Below are 23,676 nucleotides of genomic sequence, written 5' to 3' on the forward strand. Positions count from 1 at the left end.
AATCATTTCTTTTGTAATTGGAAACAAACCGACGCTTTAGTTCGAGACTAGACATCGCATCAGAGACACTGAGTATCGCATAAATACACTCCTGAAAATGGAAAAAAGAACACATTGACACCGGTGTGTCAGACCCACCATACTTGCTCCGGACACTGCGAGAGGGCTGTACAAGCAATGATCACAGGCACGGCACAGCGGACACACCAGGAACCGCGGTGTTGGCCGTCGAATGGCGCTAGCTGCGCACCATTTGTGCACCGCCGCCGTCAGTGTCAGCCAGTTTGCCGTGGCATACGGAGCTCCATCGCAGTCTTTAACACTGGTAGCAGGCCGCGACAGCGTGGACGTGAACCGTATGTGCAGTTGACGGGCTTTGAGCGAGGGCGTATAGTGGGCATGCGGGAGGCCGGGTGGACGTACCGCCAAATTGCTCAACACGTGGGGCGTGAGGTCTCCACAGTACATCGATGTTGTCGCCAGTGGTCGGCGGAAGGTGCACGTGCCCATCGACCTGGGACCGGACCGCTGCGACGCACGGATGCACGCCAAGACCGTAGGATCCTACGCAGTGCCGTAGGGGACCGCACCGCCACTTCCCAGCAAATTAGGGACACTGTTGCTCCTGGGGTATCGGCGAGGACCATTCGCAACCGTCTCCATGAAGCTGGGCTACAGTCCTGCACACCGTTAGGCCGTCTTCCGCTCACGCCCCAACATCGTGCAGCCTGCCTCCAGTGGTGTCGCGACAGGCGTGAATGGAGGGACGAATGGAGACGTGTCGTCTTCAGCGATGAGAGTCGCATCTGCCTTGGTGCCAATGATGGTCGTATGCGTGTTTGGCGCCGTGCAGGTGAGCGCCACAATCAGGACTGCATACGACCGAGGCACACAGGGCCAACACCCGGCATCATGGTGTGGGGAGCGATCTCCTACACTGGCCGCACACCTCTGGTGATCGTCGAGGGGACACTGAATAGTGCACGGTACATCCAAACCGTCATCGAACCCATCGTTCTACCATTCTTAGACCGGCAAGGGAACTTGCTGTTCCAACAGGACAATGCACGTCCGCATGTATCCCGTGCCACCCAACGTGCTCTAGAAGGTGTAAGTCAACTACCCTGGCCAGCAAGATCTCCGGATCTGTCCCCCATTGAGCATGTTTGGGACTGGACGAAGCGTCCTCTCACGCGGTCTGCACGTCCAGCACGAACGCTGGTCCAACTGAGGTGCCAGGTGGAAATGGCATGGCAAGCCGTTCCACAGGACTACATCCAGCATCTCTACGATCGTCTCCATGGGAGAATAGCAGCCTGCATTGCTGCGAAAGGTGGATATACACTGTACTAGTGCCGACATTGTGCATGCTCTGTTGCCTGTGTCTATGATCCTGTGGTTCTGTCAGTGTGATCATGTGATGTATCTGACCCCAGGAATGTGTCAATAAAGTTTCCCCTTCCTGGGACAATAAATTCACGGTGTTCTTATTTCAATTTCCAGGAGTGTATTTGTTTGGGCTGACTCCACCTACACACTTCAAAAACTAAACTGCAGAGGAAATGCGCCTAACGACTACTAGGAGCGACACTCGGTGTATCTTCATCCATTCACTCTACATGTATACTGCATTATTGAGAGACTTCGAAAGCACTTGTGTCAATAGTGAGGTTACTATAACGTCTTGTTTCTGCAAGAGTGAATTTTTATTGTTTTCTTCTAAATTATAATCAACAGTACAAAAGTATTCATATACAACCAACATAAAAATAAAGGTACAGACTGCACTTACACTGAATGAAGGAAAATGTTTGACAATGCAGTTTCTTCCGACGTGGCATGGTGCAGCAGGGTTCGTATGGAGTGAACATTCATCTCACTAATAGGAACTTGGCTACATTATAATCACATGTCGTGAAATGGGGGAACTGGTTTCAAGGAAATAACAAAGGAATGTTAAAGTTTGCAATACTGCACTTGAGATGCTATGACAGCGTGCTTACGATGTTCGTTTTACGAGATCAACAGAAGCTTAACACTAAGGGCGTGAGGAGACGTGGCAGGTACTGCAATCTGGGCTCCAGCTGCTGCAGGAGAGGCACCCTCAGTAGTGTCCGTAACCTCGTCGGAATCCTGTTTCAGGTGAAGCGACGTAGCCTACAAAGGAGAAAGAAAACCGTTAACAGCTAAACGCGAAGTAACACATACATTTACTAATTGTCCACTTTTCTGCAGTATGTCGTATTTCATAGCACTAATTATTCTTAGTTCTCAAAACGTCTTTGCAAAATCAAACAGTATGCGATATCGGTATCCGAACTGTGAACAATGTCGTCTGCAGGCAATGCCCTGATCGACTTAGCTCAGTTAGGCACGACTCGCTACCCGAGCTCACAGCTTCATTGCTGGACTAGAATTCCGTCTATCTCCCAGGAGTCCCCGTGCAACGACGCATGCAGGAGAACTGCTGTATAGTTTGGAAGGTAGGAAAAGTGCTGGAGGAAGCGGTGGTGTGAATGTGATAGTTAGTGTGCCTGGCTAGCTCCGTCGGTTAGGACACTACCTACAATTGATAGGATTCATAGTTTCATTCCCTAATCGCACACAGGTTAAACTGCCTGGTAGTAACAAAAAATCACACACTCCGCGAGTGATAGGTTCATTCCGGTCTTGACTGTTTACAGCTCTGACACCAGCGTGTTGAAACTGCAAGATACTAAACGACTTAGAAATGGCCGTCATCGAAGGAGTCGTAATTAATTTTCGTTTTACTTTTATCCGCATTTTGCAGTTGTAAACGTGACTGTATTCAATGCACAGAAAGCTAGAATAAGAATAGCTTCAATCACAATTTTTTTCGTATTTTATTAAATTAAACGATGCATTTCGGTCCCTATGGGTCCACCTTCAGGTGAAAATCGTCCAATATATAATTTACATTTGGTCTTAGGTAACATTAAATACGTTTTCCAGTTACGAGAAAGCTAGTTCTTAGGTTTGCATTCCGCCGGTCGACTGCAGAAAATATAAGAGAAACAGTGGGGGAAAACAGTGAGAAGCTTTCCAAACAAACGAGGAGCAACATTTTAACCTCTTGAGGTCAGCATACATTCGTTTATTTATTCTGTCGTTACACATCACGTTTTACCATTGGCTTCATTCTGTGGTACTACCAAATCACTTTGCATCCTGTTGATAACGTGTTTGGTTTCCAGCTTATGTTGGGCATTAACAGATTTTTCAAAGTGGTTGAGCCTGAAAGCATTATTCTTGGAAAAAAGTTTTGAAATTTATGCCTGTTTTCCCCGAATAATATGCAGAACAACTCGGCCTTGACATTTTACAAACTCCACAGCTGTTGAATTTTTAATTATCTGTCATTATGTCTTGAACTAGAAGGTTTCCTAGCTCATTGTTGGTGGGGAGAACAATTGTTAATTGTATTGTGCGACGACAGAATGAATAACCAAAGCATGCTGACCTCAAAACGTTAAAAATGTTCTTCCTTGTTTGTTTGGTAAACTTCTTACTTCTTCCCACTGTTTCTCACATATTTTCCGCATTCGATTCACGAAATACAAAATCAAACATCTAACATTTTCATAATAGGAAAACGGGTTTCACCTTACTCAAGAGCAAATACAAATTGTGTCTTAGACTATTTGCATCTGAAAATGGACTCACAGGATCCGTAATGTGTCGTGTTGTTTAATAAAACACAAATTGTGACTGTAGGCATTTTTATTCAAACGTTCAATGAATTTTCGTGTTCATAAAGCAAGAATAACTAAAAGGCAGAAATGAAGACATAACACGCTGTCGACGAAGAGGTCATTAGATGTCGAGCACAAATCGGGACAGAAACAGGATGGAAAAGGAAATGAGTTACTTCCGTTCTGATCGTTCATCTGCTATTCGCGTTGAGCGATTTAACAGAAAGGGTAAAACCCAAAACGTAAAGTGTCATACGGAAATATGAACCCAGATTATCCCGAATGAGATAGCATAGCCTTGACCACTGCGTCATCATTACAGTAAATGCTACGTTGTTGCTGTTGCTGTGGTCTTCAGTTTGAAGACTGGTTTCATGTAGCTCTTCACACTGCTCTGTCCTGTGCAAGCCTCTTCATCTCCGAATAACTAATGCAATCTATATCCATTTGAACATCCTTACTGTGTTCATTTCTTGGTCTCCCTCTACAATCATTATCACCCATATTTCCCCCAATTGCTAAAATGGTGATCCCTTGATATCTTAGAATGTATCCTATCAGTCAGTCCCTTCTTCTAGTCAAGTTGTGCCACACATTTCTTTTCTCCCTAATTCTATTCAGTATCTTCTCATTAGTTACATAATCTATCCATCTAATCTTCAGCATTTTCCTGTAGCATCATATTTCAAAGCTTCTATTTCTTCTTGTCTGAACTCTTTATCATCCATGTTTCATTTCGTACGAGACTACACTCCTTCAACGAAGACTTCCTAACACTTAAGTACGTATTCGACTTTAGTAAATTTCTCTTCTTCGTAGACTGGCAGTCTACATTTTATATTATCCTATCTACTTCGACCAAGAACAGTTATTTTGTTGCCCAAATAGCAACAACTTTTACTGTGTCGCTTCCTAATCTAATTTCCTCCGCATTGCCTGATTTAATTCGACTACATTCCATTACAGATGTTTCGCTTTTGTTGTTTTCATCTTATATCCTCTTTTTAAAGATACTGTCCATTGCACTCAGTCACTGTTCCAAATCTTTTACCGTTTCTGAGAGAATTACAATTTCATCGTCAAACCACTAAGTTTTATTTCTTCTCTCTGAACATTAATTCCTTCATCAAATTTTTCTGGTGTTTTCTTCCCTGCTTGCTCTGGGTAAAGATTGAATACATCAGGGATAAGTTACAACCCTGTCTCACTCCCTTCTCAACCACTGCTTTCCTTTCGTGCCCATCGACTCTTATAACTGCCATCTGGTTTCAGTACAACTTGTAAATAGCCTTTCGCTCTCTGTAATTGACCTCTGCCACATTCAGAATTTTACAGAGTGTATCGCTGTCATCACTGTGAAAAGCTTTCTGTAAGTCTACAAATTCTATTTTTCCTTGCCTGAACCTATCTTCTAAGTTTTAGGGTCAATACTATCACAATGTTCATACATTCTTCTGAGCTTCCCCGAAGTCTGTTTCTATCTGTTTCTCCATTTTTCTGTAAATAATTCGTGTGGGTGGTTTTCAATTGTGGCTTATTGAAGCGATAGTTCGGTAATATTCACACCTGTCAGCACCTGCTTTCTTTGTAATTGTAATTATTACATTCTTCCTGAAGTTTTAAGGATTCTCCTGTCTCATACGTCTTGCACACCAGATGGAATAGTTTTACCATGGCTGGTCCTCAGAAGGATATCGTTAATTCCGACGGAATGCTTCGTATACTGAAGAATATTCTAATTATCCCAAAACTCATAACACTTCCTTAGATCAAATAATATGTTCTGTAACGAAATACGTAAGACTCTCTATTTATTTATTAACAGCTGTAACCAACTCACATCCTGCTTCTACAAACAAAGAGTGATATTAATACTGTGATAAGTCTTCATTGTACTTCAATTCCCATACGAATAGATAATATGTGGTGTACAGGAGCTGAACTCAAAAAATAAGCATCTATCTCGTGCACAACTTAAATGCCATTTACGGCAGATGTGCTGAAATCACTTGCTATGCGGTCGGTCTGCGACGGACACACACTGGTTTGATCCACCAGTGATGTTACCCCTTCTCCGTCTTTAAGATGTGGAATAGTGTCTTGAGGACAACTGAGGGACTACTTCAAGATACATGGACTTCAGTTTTCCAAAGTCGATTCTAGTAACCCAAGAGTGCGTAACTACGTGCGGAGATACGATGTCCTAACTGCTGTTCCCTTAGGAGCTGAGGAACAATGCCATCTCATTTTTACCATCTGACAGCAAAACAATAAAACAGAGTAATTGTGTATATCAGGGTCACTCACCGTAATGCGAGTGGTGCACGACGGGGTGGAAGCCGGACTTGTCTGCGTGGTACTTGACGGTGCGCACGCTGCCGTCCGCCTCCTTGAGCGAGTACTCGCCCGTCACCACGTCTCCGTCGCGGTGCTCCTTCTGGGAGTGGTGGTCCCCTGTGTGGCCGTCAGACACCCCGTACTCGAACTCGTACTTCGGGTACGCCTGCAAGAATACGAGAAATAGGGGTCACTTAGTCTCAAGAATTAGTGTTAGAAGTAAGTTCTCTACAAATGAAAAAATAACTGTTATTCATTCATCAGCTGCAGCTTCGCCAGTACAGCGGTAGAGACAAAATTGAGTTATTCTGGCAATAGCATTTGTTTATGTAATTTCATTGGTAATTGATCTACGAAACATCGAACGTGCTCCGTATTACATTTGTAGTGCAGCTGAAAATCACAGCAAATTTATGTTAGAACACATGATAGCTCCTAATTATATTTATAAACTCCATCACTTCAAACATCCTCGCCTAATTTGTATTTTTTTGCATTATCTGATGTGAGCATAGTTGTAGTATCATTGCCACAGATACCACTAGAACGCCGCGCCAACACAAAGGTGGCAGCCCGTCGTCGGCCGAGCACATCTCACTCTAGCGGGCTGTGCAGCTCGATGGAACTGGAGTGTACCTCGGTCACTCCTTAGCTAGATTTCAACCTAGGCAGACGCACTTTCATAATCGGCCATCAGCCAGTTCTGTAATGTTTGCACTGATTCTCTGAGGAGGGCCCATCAGGATTAGTCGCTGAGAATATGTTGTATTAGTTCATGGTATTCCATGTTACGAGATTGTCAGTTCATAGCCACAGCTGCAATCCTACAAACTACTGAAGATAAGTAATTTCATTGTACTATGTGTTTCTTGAATAATAATCCTCTCTAACAGTGTGCCGTTCCGCATATTATTGCAACCTGGCCTCCTTCAGCTCCTATAAACTCGGCCTCCTGCTTATTTGCATTTAGTAACGGCCTGAAAACACCCACGCGTGTTGTGTCTCTAAACAGTGAGACACAATAATATTGTTGATATTACAAGGAAATACTGTCGACAGGAAAAGAATGCAAGTTTTAGATCCTCTTCTGACGCGAATATCTGTGGGAGTCTCTAATGCCTATACCGCGGGACTGAGCAAAGTGTTACAACGGTTAACGAACTGCACTCGCACTCGTCGGACCATGGTTCAAATCTGTATCTGCCCATCGAGGTTTCCGGGGTTTCCCCAAATCGCTTGAAACATCCTTTCCTAATCCGAGCTTGTGCTCCGTCTCTAATCTTCCTTCCTTTACTTTTCATCCAATGCGGCTGACTGTGCAAATTATGAGTGGTGTGACGTAACGTCTGACGCAAAACTACTAGGATAGGTGCAATCACACCTCTTGCGAATGCTCTTGCTGGCACTGTTCCGAAATTACATAGGAGGAACAATTAACGTTTAAATTTGCCCCAAATTATTGATAGATACTAAGATTCGTTACCAAGGGAACTTTTCTTCTTGTATCTTATTTATATTTATTAATTTGCTTTTCTTAATTACGTAGCAGAATGTGAGCCAGAGCTACCTGATCACGGTAAGATTCACTATTTATTCCCCATAAAGCTAGTTAACAATTCCAAATTTAGAAAGTATTTATTTTAAAATGGATAAAATGTAAGATCTCGGTAGGATGTACATAATAATAAAACCTTACAGCGAATAGCTGCTCCATACAGTAACCAAACAGCGCCTCAGGAAAGCCTTTAAATTTAAATTAAAAAACCTTGGATTTGTTCCAAGTTTTCAAGTCCCGTGAGAAGCTTCTCAAAACAGAACTTACTGAACTATGCAGCCCTTTCTGCACAGTAATTAAAGAAGTGATCGCCAAATGCAAATTGTTTTTCTGAGGACTATGCACTGTAGTTTGTCATGAATGAGTCTATCATAACCAGCAGTTATTTTTTCAAACTGTAGGATGTCTCACAATGTTCATAATTCGGTGAGATGGAGCAGGAAGAGGTGTGATGAAAAGACACTGACCAGTCTGAACTTGAAAACGTTATTCATACACAAGACTTATCCTATTACTGCTCCAGTTGACTCAGTCTCCAACACATGTATGTGTCAAAGAGAGAGAAGAATTGCTGACATTAATATCGACTACTGGGAAACATGAGAAAGTCTCCATATTGCTCTGAGCACTATGGGACTTAACATCTGAGGTCATTAGTCCCCTAGAACCTAGAACTACTTAAACCTCACTAACCTAAGGACATCACTCACATCCATGCCGAGGCAGGATTCGAACCTGGGACCGTAGCAGTCGCGCTGTAAAGTCTCCATATAAGGGCTTTCTAAAATATTTTGTCATTGGTTTACTGGACCACAGCTGACAATCAGAAAGATCTTCTTCGTCTGCGCACAATGATACTTTCCAACACTGTGTATGAGAGTTGTCTCTTAAGTGTATCTGTTGAGTAAAGGTGACAATAATCGGTTTCTGTATAGAACAACATCATGTTTGTAAGGAAAAGAGAGATTGGAAGCAAACGCATAGACTGATTTTCTAGAATTATGTCAAGGGGACTACGTACATGCGACCCCGTCCGATGGACACTGTGAAGAGTCATGGAGTTTAATGGAATACTATGGGTCCTCTTCTTCCACCGCCAGGAATGGAACCAGCTACCTCCGAGAGCCACAGCAGAGGTATGCATTAGTGACATCGGCTACGAAAACCAGTATTGCTCGTAAACATTCTCACAGATCCAATGCTGTGAATTCCTGAAGTTCTTTCCACCCTCACAAAACCGATTTACCTTCCAAACAAACTTCACATCGAAGAGACGTTAAGAAGCATTACCACGTAGTCGATGCTGTGTCCTCCGTATCCGTGTCCGTGGCCTCCGTGTCCGGAGTGTCCCACGGTGACTGGGTGGGCGGGACCCACCACGGGACCCGTCTGGTGGGCGTACGAGTGGGCGTGGCCACACAGCGCCTGCTGGCACGTGGCAGCCATCATCGCCAGCAACAGTGCAGCCGTCTGCAAGGAAATACGTCATGAGGCTTCATAGGCATCTGCAAAGTGAATTAATCCAAGAAATATGAGCATTATCGTGACGATGCGACAGCCACAAACATGTTATTTGCTACATAACTGTGGTCATTTATAAGGAACGACCATCAGCATTCAAGGTTGTACCATTTAAACGATGCACCTACACAACTTACGTACCATTAGTTCATGCAGAACATGGCGTATACTCACAATGTATAAAAATAAGTTTCCTGTTTTTGTTAGGGTGGCTATGAAATCTGAAGGGAAATGGGAACAAATTTTCAACAGTATAATTTCTTTTAAAAAAAGCTATCCTTATTTTAGCATCTCTGTCTGCTCTGAAATTACGTCCATGAGATACAAATGTAAGATTCACAAGCGAACACTGAAGTAGCGGGCATCAGCTTGTGACACCGTTTATGATACCAACTGAGCAGTTCACAATGCAATGGCCACACAGGAACTTGACCTTTTATAGTGTCGCTCCATACGTAACTGAAAATGAAGGCGAAATTACCATCAAATTTCTGTGGGGTTTCTACACATGTCGCCTCATCGCATCTATCTGTCTATATTGGTTTCTGTCTTCCCATGGCTCCTCGTCTTCATCTGTTTCACATTTTCTCATGAACTCCTTATCCCGTCCAAGCAGGCAACCGTCCGTTTCTGTCTCCTTCTTCTTCTTCCCTGCAGACGGCACGGCAAGCTGTCCTTCGACCATCTGCCATCCGTCATTCATTATGTTCATATTAGGCAAACTGCCATTCTTATTTTCTATCTGTGATGCTCCCTTTAATCCCTAATATTATTTCTCGCCTAGATGTTTTGAGATAGTCCATTCCTATAACTCTCAATTTCTTTTCCTTTTTTTCCAGTTAGCTCATAACTCACTCGCATCCGTAGATCGTTACAGGCTGTACAATACTTCTATAGGACACCTACTTTTCTTACATGTCTTAATCTGCTGGCCTTTTACTCTTATGTTTTGTACATTTTCTCCACTGCATAGGTATTCACTCTTTTCATAATTTGCTTTCAGTCCACATATGCTACCACATATTTTCTTAGCATAAAGCAGATATCATCCACTTCACTTGCCACTAGTACCTGATCATGTGCTAAACATAAGGTGTACAAATATTGATCCTTCGTTAGCTGAATCCCCATTCCCATACATTTCCTACTCCCCAACGCTAAGGATTTTTGGATGAATATAGGAGATCCTTTTGTAATTTCGAAACGCTGTGGCGAAATTGTATTCACCAGTTTGACGGGGTACTCTGACAACATGTATATATTGCATGTACTTCTAACATGTTTTTTCAAGCTCCCTCTCCCTCCAGAGTTCAAACAGTTTCTTTAGCGGCACTGTGTAATACACCTACTAAACGTGTATGAACACAAAACGGCTACTCAGATTCCCTTCCAGTCTTTTTGTTGGTAGTTGCCTTCAAGTAAAAATGTTGTCATTACAAGATCTTCCCTTCCAGAATACACTTTTTACGACCCAACCCTATAATCAACCATTTGTGTTTGTATCACCGACTCCATGACAATTTTCACTTACCTTCTCCTTACCTTTCTTTTAAATTAGACTTAGATGTGCAAGATTCCATTCCTTGGCCCTTATTCTCTCTCTACAACTTACTCAAACATTCCCAGAACACATATGACGCGTGCTTCACTTATTCTACTGATACGTTTCCTCCTGCGGGAGATTTTCCATTTTCCATTCTTTTCAGAGATCTTCGAATTTCTGCTGTAATTATTTAGTCTACATTTCCCACCATAACTCATTCTCGAAATCCAGTTCTATGTCCTTGTGCCCGGTTACTTCTTACGTAAACAGTGTCTTGAAATGATTTTCCCGTTCTCTAATGCCTATAACATATACACGAAATGTAGATTTATATATTCTGTCCCTCCAAAATGACCTCCCTTGATTGGATATGGGTGCATACAAGTCGCGATATGAAACAGACAAGCAAAACGTTCAGCAATAATTGTCATTTTTTCTAAATCTAATATGGTATTTGACCTACAAATGCATCATAATTGAGAGTGGAATAAGAAAGTTTGAAGCTACAGTACTTTTACTTCAGCTAACATCTCCCACATAGTACTAACACAATCACAATATTGTTTTCGTTTTCTATTTTAGCACGTCGTCTGCTTCTATCTCCGTTGGAAACTAAATTGTAAAACATTCGTAATACATACAATGTAGGCTTTCATACAACTAAAGATTCTGGTAGGTGGAGCCTTGATAAATGACGTCCTCAATTTCCGACGCACTGCAGTGGCGGACTCGCTCGTCCAAAACTAAATCACGTAAGATGATTTCGCCGTTGGTCTGGCACCCATGCTTTTGGAGATCACTACAACAATAACAGCAACAACATAAACTCCTTGAGTTGCTGTTCCCATACTCAAGCTTGAAGGTATCTAGATCATTTTGAGTAACGCTGTAATTACTTTCTAGGTAACCAGTTACTTATTAGGAACTAGAAGTTTCTATGAAGTCAGAGGAGAAGAGGCTTCATTTTGGCCCAGCAGTAGTTGTTGATATCGCATTAAAGACCAATTACATTATATAAATGGTACCTACAAAGTATAGATGCAAGCAGATCAAGATAAAAGTAAAATAAGATTGAGTAAAGGAAGAAAATTCCTGTACGCTGTTGCTCAGTTATGCCATATGGTTCTTGAGCATAATTCATGGAGTTTTGCAGTCACCGCAAAATGGAACCAATGGTGATTACAGAAAATTCATGAAACTGTGTGAAATCCTAATGTTCTGAATAATACTGCCAAAGAGATTATTATTGCATGAAGATAAGTACCGTTAAAAATTAAGTTGCTTACATATCCTGTCACAAATACAGACATCAGTGGAATGAAGTGCAGTAACATTTCGCTGAAATCGAACAACAGATTCACACGTGTGTACTAGTCACCGTTTACTTACGAAATTGTAGAAGTTTTCTGCAATATCTTCTCATTATCTGCATCGCAACGACACAATTGGTTTAGACTACAGTATTTCCTCTGCTATTATTTTTCAATTTTTCTGCACAAATTATGTTCGTATTTGTGATACGTCTTAAAACAAGCAAAATTAAGCTTTGTGAGTTTACTATTTCTCGCATTTAGTGCACTTAATTTTTCTTCGCTGGCCGCTCAAAGCACGAATATGTGAACTGAAGCTGGAACATCTCAACTACATCAACTATCTCAACGAACAAATGTAGAGCCGTATGGAGTGGTTCCACGACATATTGCTGAACAGGCACCCACACGTGGGGCACAGACAAAGTAACTGGCCACATGTGATTAACAATATAATACCATTCGTAGGTGAGAGGCGAATGAAATAGACTCGTTGCCGAAATATCTGGTAGAACTTGCAATGTGGCCCGGGCGGACACCCGATAACTCCACAAGTTAGAAATACACCGGGGAAACATCAGATTGATGTTTCATAATGTCGTTTCACCGTCTGGTCGTCAATTAGAAAGACGAGTGGTTGACATGATGGAAGGAGTGGAGACAATTACAGTTAGTAAACAGCTGTCAGAGCGACTCACCTGTCCGCGTATCATACTGGCTTTAGGCGATTAACTGAAGTATTCTAGTCGCTGCCGTGAGACAACTGGTGTTACTCTCACGAATTTGGGCCCTTTTATACACACGAACGTTATGCACCCTGCGTAACGTCTTGGAGTAAAAAGACACTGTCTCATTTCTTGCGTCGCAGTCAATTCTTCTAATACAGCCAGCCCGCCACACAGTTTCTTACTGGCGATCACTGGGCCTGGAGAAACAGGGGCGGCGAAAGCTTTAGACTGCCAATCAGGCTAAGCGAGCGCTGGACGTAGTTGTTATGACACTTCGCAACGGACTAATTTCTGTCACGTTCGTTTATACAGTACGCATGTTGTAATATGGAACCATGTGGCGAAACACCAAATATTTTCAACTGGCAACGTCACCTGTAGTCTAATTTTTCATTGCCAGTGTGTGGCAAAGATACCATTATAAGAAAAGTGTGAATGATGTAGCTGTCAGTGAGAGGTAATGTATCATTACAGAACGTCTAACACCAATCTGTCTCTAGAAGCTACATTGTTTCGCTAGAAACCGTCATCCTGACATTCGGCAAAAAGTTGTTGTTTCTCAATGACCTTGTAAATTTTTGCAGTATTAAAATTCGCTGAGCTTACTGAATTTTGCACACAGAAATCTATTCATAAAATGTTTTCGCATCATTATCTGTGCCCAATTTATTATATTTTTCTCTAAGGCTCTGGATTATTATTTTATCTCCGTTGAGCATACAAAGTATGAAAGGCAGAGCGCTCTTTTTTCTACTCTTCATTCCCTGTGCTGTTCAAGTTATGATCTTTTCAGAAAAATATTAGACGAGCTAGTAGCAAGGAGAAGAAGTTCTATTTGCGAAAATGTGGAAGGGGATTACGTTCAAGCATTTGCCTTACAACAAAAGAAAACTTCAAGAAAGCCCTGGTCAGAATGGAGTGATACGAAATGCTTTTAATATGATTCAGGGCAACATATCCGAGACAAAAACGAGGAATCTAATTTATACACTGTGTATTTTACTTGTGTATTTACAAAATAAAGTCGATAAATTGGCATTGTAACTATGCCGCTGCCGATCACAGGTTGTTCAATCGAAGCGACTTACGAAAGCATGGTTTTCTCTTTTCTCTATTCCTGTTTCATTCACTCGTTCCATATGTGTGGGAGCCAAAAAGTTGCAGTAGAAATGAAATCTTTAAAGGATGAAACATTAACATGTTACTTTTATTAATAAGGTGATGATTTTCATTTATAGTATTAAAGGCTAAAGTTCGTCGTCTGTTTTGTTAAGAAACACGCTCGCAATGTAAGTCAAGAAACAGGTTCCGCAAGGCAGCTGAGTCAGTCACAGTACCACAATGGCAAAAGAGACTGGACAAGAGGCGGGAAAAAGTCCATCATCTTAAAATATGGATGACACGTCAAGAGTGAACCACCTACCATCCAAAGCCGTTCTGCTACCACGTGGACTAAAACAAATCTCCATAGATCAGGTGCCATCGTGGTATGTTTGTTTCGTGAATGTGGAGATTAGCAGACCTCGGACCAATTCCTGCAATGTTAATTACGCCCTGTTTCATGCACGGTGTAGGACTTGAAAAAGATACGATCAGTGCGCAAGAGGTTGCCAAACTTTAGGCACAAATTGTTTAAGTTGTAGTGATATTTTTCTGTTTCTGCTCCCTTTCCCTCTAGTTTTTAGGTATATGCGGAGTCTTGCCAGACGTAAGAGACTGCACTGTAAGGAGTGGCTAACACATTTTTTCCTCTGTTTCATCAAACGCTAGCACCGGACGCGCGGGAGATCTGCGGGTCGGTAGTCACGCTACACGATTCGATAAGTGATGACTCGTCACAAGGCGTGTTCCTTGTAGGTATGGTTCCCACAATTGTTAAAACGGTATAGTTCGACTTTTTAACTATTAATCTGTAGATGATGTTTTAAACTGTCGGAGTCAAGAGTTGAATCATTCAAAAGAATATTATCAAAATATTACAGCCCCAGTTATGATCTTCAGAACATGGAAACGTGCTCGAATTTAGAATAGGATGACAAACATTTTGTAAGTCGTAATTATGAAACTGCGTCTCGATATAAATTAATTATATGTTTTCAGAACATTACCTTATTGTTTCCTTCAATCTCTAGACGGTTTCTACAATCCCTTCACTTTCATCATATAATGTCAAAAAGTGAAATATTTTATTAATTATGATACTTTCATACTTTCATTCATTCGCCACTCAAGGGACAAGATTCGCCAGTAGCGGTAAAATATGCCGCAAACGTTTCGGTTAAAACAAGTAGCTATAAAAAATTAAGCTAGTAAGTTAGCTACGTGTTCCACAGATCATTTGAACGACTAATCGAAATGATGTGGAACGAATCAGCTTACAGAATATGTATACACCATTAGCGTTAAGATTAATGAACACAATTTTTCCCTACCAATGCAACTTCGCTTAAAAATAAGATTTTTCTCAGCTTAGCGGACTTTAAACAGAATTTCGTGCATGGAGTAAAATGAGTTATAAAGGAGAAATGAATTTAGGATAGGTGTAAAACTCGATTTGCTACCTGTGAGATACTTGATGTGCCCCGGCGTAACGACAAGCGCTGGCAGTACGATCAAGAACGGAAGAGCAGAGAGGGCTGTGAGACGACGTCAGCCAATAGTACGCTGACGAACCCCTCTCTAGGACGACACCGAGACAGGAGCGGCCTCTACACGAAGAAGAAGCGTCGCGCCGCCTAGCCGCGATCCGAGTGAAGACGGACGAGCCGTCTACAGCAGTGACTTATGTATTATTTTGCTTGTAATGGCAATGTGTATATGTGTATATCGAAGGACATTGATTATTTGCACTTCGCCATTTGCTTGGGACGCACCTTCGTGAATACGCAAAGTTAAGTATTCTCAATTTAACTTACTGTAAATAACTCTATTAATACGATTTGCTTGATTTGTTGTCTAGTCCCTTACCATCTGCGCCCGTCCTGTCCTCCTTTCCCCCGCCGTCACCTTGGCCTCACCAATGACTGTCACCTCGCCTGGATCCCTCATATCCACTCTATCCAATCCAAATCCCACAACCGCCTCGATTCCTCAAACCCCTCTCTGGCCGGACATGGGGGTTGAACTCCTCTACCATCCTCCACACCTTCAAATCCTTAATCCGTCCCATCCTCTGTTATACCAATCCCTCCTGGATATCCGCACCCCCCCTCCCTACCCCAAATTCTATAAGTCCCTCCAGATCCTCGAGCTTCATGCACTCTCCCTCACCTTCCGTATATGCCTCCCGTCCCCCACGCGCATCCTATACGACCTGATTCCTTTCCCCCATCTGCTCCTATTCCTTGAACATATCTGCATAGCTTACACCTCCCGCTGCCTTGATCCCCCTCATCCCCTGGTTGCTCCTCTCCTTCCCAATCCATGCTCTCTGCCACGCCTTCACTGTAGTGTACCCCCCTACCCTCCATCTCTACACTATTCATCTCTTTTCCTAAGGTGCCTTCTGTCAACTCCCCCTCCCAGGTGATGCCCTCTCTCCCTCCATTTATCCCTCCTATCAACTCTGATCCCACCACTTTTTCCTGGGCTCCCTCTCCCTTCCTCCCATCCTTTTTTTTCTCTGCCTACTCCTTCTCTCTCCCTCCCTTCTCTCCCCTGAGTCCTTTTGCATGTCCCTCCTCTGACTTTCCCCATTCCCTCTCACTTCTGCCCTGCCCCCCCCCCCCTTATGGCTCCTCTCCCTCCATCAGTTCCCCCCTTTCGTTTTTCCTCTCCTCCCCCCTTTTTTTCCCTCATGTGTCCAGGTCCCCCCCACCTGCCCTTGGCTGTGTTGTGTCATCTTCATGCTGACTTTTTAGTGCAGTGTTTCCCGTCATTGTTAAGTGTTGTGTATCTTTTCCAAAGTGTTGCAAACGGACATCATACTGTCGCTGGGTGTGATTTTTATATCTCTTGTGAACAGGAACCAGATTGTCACCGTGTTTTTTAATTGTCTTCTACTATTTTACCTGTCTGCTTCCTGTGTATTTTATTAGCATCGCCCACCCTTTGTTTTGTGTTTTAACTTTTCACAATTTTCCGCCGTTTTACAATTTAAGTCACCGTTTTGTCGCCTGATTGTATTGTTTCTTATCATCATATGTTTTAAAAATTCTGTAGCCTGAAGAGCAAAGTACTAAGCTGCTGCCAGCCCGCCCCCCTCGGTGAGAATCGAAATTCAATAAAGGAAAAAAAATTGTTGTCTAGCGATCGGAGAAAACAGCTTCCTGGGCACCCTATATTAGACATCACGATGTTATGTTATTGAGGAAATAATCAAAACATTTTGTTGCTGAAAATTACACTTCTTCCTAAGCCACTGGCAGCTTAAATAATAGGTAATAAAGGTCATTTTTTTCCTGTAGTGTTGAGGGTATAGACATCACTGTTCTTCTCAAAATGTGTTGGATTATTTATGACAAATTTCATCAGCGAATTTATATATTGTGATGGTGCAATCAAAATGCCTAGCTTTTTGAAGAGTTATCTAGATGATGACTGTAGATGAACACCACACATTATTCTTACTGTACACTTTTGTGCAACCAGTAGGTTTTTTTTTTTTTGGTGTAGTGAGTTACTCCAGAAAATTATTCCATAAGACATTACTGAGCGGAAATGTGCTAAATGTTTTAGGAGGTTGATTTGTTTGTTTCCAAGACCAGCTATTCTACCAAGAGAAAAAGTAACTGAACTTAATTGTCTGAGAAACTCAGTAGTATGCTCTTTCCAATTCAGTTTTCCATTAGTACGTGCAATCAAATATTTGGAGCAATCTGCCCTATCTACTGACCATTCAAATATTTTGAGCAATATATTCTGTTTACTGACTATTCTTCATGTGCCACATCAATTGTTGGTACGATTCTATTTGTTCTACTGAACTCAATATAGAGAGTTATAAAACTAAAAGCATGATTACACACTGATGTTCTTTAAGAGGAATACTGCTAAAATTGTAGAACACTTCACTGCACTAAAACTGGAAAGACTGCCAATGGGGAGCGATAATTTTGGAGAGAAGAAGTTGGGAGATTTCGGTAGAGTAGGGTGACAGGTATTGATGAAACACAGGGTTGGTATTTGGGTACTGTTGTAATGTTCAATCTTGTATTTAGGGAAACAAAGAATTTGGGATTTCTGTAGAAAATATGGGGGCTAGACTAGGAGCCATGTTGTAGGGAAGGACTGTAGTGCATTATATCTGTTAGCATGGCTAACATAAGTGCGAATTTCATTGTCTGATAGACGGAATCCGTTAAAGCTGTTTAAGGGAAGTGTAGGTATATAGTTGTTTGGACCAGGGTTGTTGGAACCAACTGATGTAGCAAATTAAGTAGAAACATTGGGATTTTGAATAGAGCTAGTAGGATGTATAAGATATACTGAGGAGTTTAATGTGTATGACAAAGGTCGGGAGTGTGTTGAATTGGTTAAGGGGTCAGGTAGGGGAGAGTAAACAGACAGGGAAAACAAGGTGGACTGTATGACAATAGAGAATTTTAAGTGAGTAATAGAATTTGACTGTACCTACAGGCTACAATTGTATAACAGAGGATGGGACAAAACAGTGCTTTGTAGGTGTGAAAGGATGCAACCCTATACTTAGTAGATAGTTGTAGTGGTTTTGGTCTTGTGAACTTTATGGTAAATGGTTAGAAGGAATTGCCACATAGGTTAGTATTTTAGTTATCTAATGAAGTAAGACAGTCATACATTATCAGGAAAAAAATCATGGAGACGCAGGGTGTGGATGGCTAGTTGCATAATTGTTGCCTGGATGTTGATTGCATTTATCTTGAGGAGGTGCTGGTTGCACAACAATGTAAACTCATTGAGGTGGATCTGTAGGGGCCGTTGGAATTCTGGAGGATAGGATAGAGGAATAGGAAGGCGGTGTCGTCACCATACTGCAGATGATATGGAGAAGGTGGTGGCTTGCACATGTCAATAATGTAAACAATGGGCCCATATACAAGTGACAAGATTTAGGCTCCCTGTGGTACTCCTCCAGTGTACAATACAAAAATTAGTGTTGTTTATGGCTAAAAATCCTGGGCGAATGGTAAGAAAGTCTGAAACACAATAATTAACGAGAACTCTATAAATCTGAAGACTGAATGGGGGACCTGAAGCTGTACCTGCTCAGAATACGATGAAAGAGTGCTTGGTGCCCGTTTACTCTGAGTATGTCTCAGTCAAATATAAAATTTAAAATGAACTGTTGGAAAATTACCTCTCCGATTAACATTCGATCAAAATCAGAATAGAGATTCATTCTTAAGTATATAACATAAAATATTAAAAATCAAATAGTAGCTACTCAGGGGTCTTGTAAGTGGATGACTTTTAAAGAAGCCCAAGCTGAAAATTTGGATCGAATTACATGAAATAACACCACGTCCGAAAATTAAGAAATACATGAACATTTACTTTGCAGTTGTATTAATCATAATATAAAAAGAACCAAGCAAAATCACAGTCGCCAGAGAATGCTGTTGCCTGATACTCATTAAACAATACAATAAGCACGTCATGAATTATATCTCAAGACATGGGAAACACGTATGATGAGAAAAAAAGGATTCCTCAAAGCCCAAACACACATGCAGACACACACACTTACATCCATACAAACAATCAACACAGAGAGAAAAATAGATCTACAAGAAAACTTCCACACATCAAACTTACATTGATCCGTGAGAACATGGGTCCACCTATCTAATAGCTGGTATGTCCGCCTTTGGAAAGGACAACAGCGGCGACGCATTGTGGCATTGAATGAATGAAGCTTTTTTAGGCTGCTGGAGGGTAATAGCTCACACCTGCACACACAGGTCACCTAATACCTGTATATGCCAGGGAGGGGGTCAAAGAACTCTGGTGCCAAATGAAATTACACCCCAGATGTGTTCGATCGGATTCAGAACTGATAAGCTGAAGGGCCTGCACATCAATTAGAATTGTCCACTGTGTTCCTCGAACCGCTCCATCACATTACTGACCGTATGCCATGGCGCATTATCTTCTTGAAAAATTTACTGCCGTCGAGAAAAATCAGGAGTATGCGTTGTCTGCAACAAATGTACGATTCTCCCTGGCTGTCATAGTACCTCGCATGAGCTCCACTGGCCCCATGGATGCCCACGTCAATGTTCGCCAGAGCCTAATGGAGCCGTCACCAGCTTATTTCCGAATCCCAGTACAGGTGTCAAGGAGCTGTTCTCGTGAAAGACGTCGATGAAGATTTTCTGGATCATGTCGCCATCAGTGATGTATCGACATTTCATCTGAGGGAAAATGTGAATATCCATAATGTGTGCATCTGGAGTTCAGCAAATCCCCAAGAAATGGTACATTTCCTACTAAACTGATCTTTTCGTGGCATATCCCGACGTGAAGTTTATGGTCCTTTCTTTTTTCACGAAGCAGCTGTAACTGGTGTTTCTAATGTTGATGCTCTAGAACTATGGCCCCCTTCGCAGTAGGAAGAAGATAAATTACAAAAATTTATTTGGCAGTAAGATGGTGCGCCATGCCGCAAGCAAAATTCAGTATGCTGTTGGTTAAACGATGTTGTACTCGGCTTCTGTACTTGCCACAAGGGACCAAATGACATATTGTTTCACATGGCCTCCACTTTCACCCAATCTGGCGCCATGTGATCTTTACCAAAAAAGGATTATGTGCACGTGTCTCTGCTACCACCAACTTAACAAGATTAACAGAATTGAAGCAGTTGTTGCAATAATTACTGCAGACGCCTATCTCCTCGATGTGTGCCATGTGACGAACGTTGTAAGAAAAACTGTTTGAGTGCTCTTTCATTTGATGTACTGTTTATAATTGTAAGCTGAACGTAATAAATCATACAAAGTCTTAAAGTTCCGATATTTATTTTGAAACACCCGGTATTATACAGCGTTTAAACGTGTAGAACGTGAAACATTTACAAATGCTGAAAAAAACACAACCTCATGTCTAACAACACCAAAAACTGTAAAAAATGGCGGAAGCTGTTTATGAAAGCCTCTAGTAGGTATTCCGTCGTGTGATTCTAAAATCGATCACTAGACTAAGAGCCGGCCGCAGTGGTCTCGTGGTTCTATGCGCGCAGTCCGGAACAGCGCGACTGCTACGGTCGCAGGTTCGAATCCTGCCTCGGGCATGGATGTGTGTGATGTCCTTAGGTTAGTTAGGTTTAAGTAGTTCTAAGTTCTAGGGGACCGATGACCACAGATGTTAAGTCCCATAATGCTCAGAGTCATTTGAACTAGACTAAGATAATGACCAAAAACTGTCGTGTGTTCCTAGGTACACAATCTAAATAAGGCACACCCCCTGTCTGCGAACATTGTGGCATTTGCAGTACGTTTTCCAAGACAATGGGGAGTAACGCAAGTACTGGTAGGCAACGCATCACTTCAGAAATCTAAAACTGCATTGCACTTCACACTAAAAAGTAAATATCCCTGCACTTTTTCATATGAATTTATACTTGAAGATTGCCGGTATTTATGTAGTCAATTCTTAATTTTATCATGCCGGAGCAAAAGCTTTCAGCTTTTAAGTGACATCTGCATTGTTTACAACACAAACGTGTGTGAATTACGTCCACTTAACGCATTGGCTAATACAGTATCTAATTTATCGATTCCATTTCTGCCGGCCGGAGTGGCCGTTCGGTTCTGGGCGCTACTGTCTGCAATCGAGCGACCGCTATGCTCGCAGGTTCGAATCCTGCCTCGGCCATGGATGTCTGTGATGTCCTGAGATTAGTTAGGTTCTAAGTTCTAGGCGACTGATGACCTCAGAAGTTAAGTCGCATAGTGCTCAGAGCCATTTGATTCCATTTCTCCTGTACCTCCTGGTGTTGTTTTCCACAACAACAGAATGTATGAGTGAAGCTTGAGAGAAAAAGTATCGTTTTTCTGATCAGCCTGTAACTATCTGGATCACACAGAATTTTCGATCTGATACAGAAGAACCTTTAACATCTCTGCACCAGTTTTGAAGCAATTCATTTCCATTTTGTTGTTCCCAGAAGTCTGGAAAATCTCATGTAATATGTTACATGAGGACAGAACTGGGAAGTATTTTCTTTCATATTATAGTGACATCCTGTGGCTGGCATATGTCGTCGACAGGCAGAAAACGAAGGTGATTGGTCAAGACCCTCAGACAACTTAGCTTATGCACTGAACACTCTGCAGCCTGTAACACATCTTATCTACAGAAGCTCTATATATTGTTTTAATTGGCGTTTTTGTCTTCAACTCTAGAATCAGTGTTTATATTTGCTCTCAGGATACAACTATGCTTCTTTTATAACATAACAAATTATTCAGACTATCACTATGACGCCCCCTTCCCCTCCTACTCCTCAGGGCTCCCTCCCCCTGAGTGATTTTTCTCCCTCCTACACCCACTCCCTTTCCCATGCCCCCTTCCGTGTCTCTGAGGTCTCTTCTGACTTGCCTTCCATCTTCCGTCTCACCCGTCTCCTGCCTCTTGGTGCGCCCCCCGACCCCCCTCTTCTCTTTTCCTCCCACCCCCTCAAGCCCCCCTCCCCCACTTCACCTTCCTGTTTTTCCCTCCACTCCGGCCTCCCACCCTCGGCAGGTCCCTCCTAGTAGTTTTTATTCTTCGTGTGTGCTCCATAGCTTACAGCAGTTTTTTAAGTTATCTCGTTCCGCGTTTTTTCATACTGTGTCCGACTTTTAGCTTGTGTGTGTGACTCCAGTTTATTTTAAGGATCCCACAAATCGCCAACTGTGTTCTTTTAACTTTATATCGACTTTTTTCACTGTCTCTCAATGAATGTCCTCATGCCACTGTATGTTCTAACTTCCATTGTCACCATTTACTATGTTTTTATATCGCCCTTTTCTCGCCCTTATTTCAGGTATAGTTTCCTCTTTTATTTTCAGTAATGCAACTCGGCTGAAGAGTGGCGGATTGTGCCACTGCCAGCCTTCCCCTGCCCATATGGGGCAGGGGAATGAAATCACAATAAAGAAAAACAAACTATCACTATGTGATCAATACACACAGTGGTTTCTTATACATTGCAAGTTGTGTTAACAGCTGACTTTTCTAAGAGTTTATCGAAGGATTATTTAAGTAATATTACGTGAAATTTGAATTAAACTGCATTCCTGTTCTGACATTAACTCCATGTACTTCCACCTTTTAAGCAGCCAGCCCTTCTATGGGCAGCTAATGCTATGTTGGATTTCTTGATCTAGTCCAATATTCTGTGATGCATAGTACTAATCCATTGAAATGCATTTACAAACTAGCATACTTTCCTCCTTACTGAGTGTTTGATTTGGTGAAACTGTATAAATTCTAATGTTACTTTTCCATATGATTTCATTTGCTTCTGACAACTAACAAAAGTGCTATCCAATGCTGTAGTCTCATTCAATCGCCTGAGAATACACAATGATGTTTGTTTCATATGTAGTCAGTCTTTCAATGCTGCGTAATATATTTGTGTTTGTGTTTGAATGTACTTCCTTAAAATAAAATTGTTACTGGCGAAGATTTTCTAAACTTTAATAGCGTGGCAGTGAAGTAAATAGCCTAGGATGTGCTGTCCACACCTGGGCTGTACCTTTATTAAAAATAAACGTTCCTCCTCTCCATCAAGACATTAGACGAGACACACAAATATTCTTACTGCTGCCTGATTTGTTGGTTCAATACATAATGGCCTGTCTATATCATGAAATTGTGTGCTAAAAGCACAAACACAGTAATGAAGAATAAAATAACATCCCTGTGTTGCTGTATATTCTCATACTTCATGCATAATTTCAGTACTGTGATACTTGAGGCCAGTTCTCCCAATACTTGAGGCCAATTCTAGCCGTATAAAGATTAAGTATAGTTTGCCTTTGTTTCACATGGATTACTTTTT

The 23,676-nt window shown here is 41.8% G+C and overlaps 1 protein-coding gene across 2 annotated transcripts in view; it reads right to left on the reverse strand.

Moving 5' to 3' along the window:
* Window positions 1-1,682: 1,682 nt before the first annotated feature.
* Window positions 1,683-23,676, reverse strand: part of LOC126285399 (cuticle protein 19-like) — a 98,640-nt gene continuing 76,646 nt past the window's right edge. Inside the window, exons 1-4 of one of the 2 annotated variants that reach the window (XM_049984744.1) lie at window positions 12,678-12,748; window positions 8,896-9,075; window positions 6,021-6,216; window positions 1,683-2,157 (exon numbers count right to left, since the gene is read on the reverse strand). In XM_049984744.1, coding sequence (XP_049840701.1) covers window positions 2,105-2,157; window positions 6,021-6,216; window positions 8,896-9,075; window positions 12,678-12,692 — 444 coding nt within the window. In that variant the 5' untranslated portion in view covers window positions 12,693-12,748 and the 3' untranslated portion in view covers window positions 1,683-2,104. Of the gene's footprint in view, window positions 2,158-6,020; window positions 6,217-8,895; window positions 9,076-12,677; window positions 12,749-23,676 lie in introns of those variants that run through there. The other variant, XM_049984743.1, reaches the window with a different exon arrangement.

The sequence above is a fragment of the Schistocerca gregaria genome, chromosome 8, assembly GCF_023897955.1.
Source record: "Schistocerca gregaria isolate iqSchGreg1 chromosome 8, iqSchGreg1.2, whole genome shotgun sequence".
Classification (NCBI taxonomy): domain Eukaryota; kingdom Metazoa; phylum Arthropoda; class Insecta; order Orthoptera; family Acrididae; genus Schistocerca; species Schistocerca gregaria.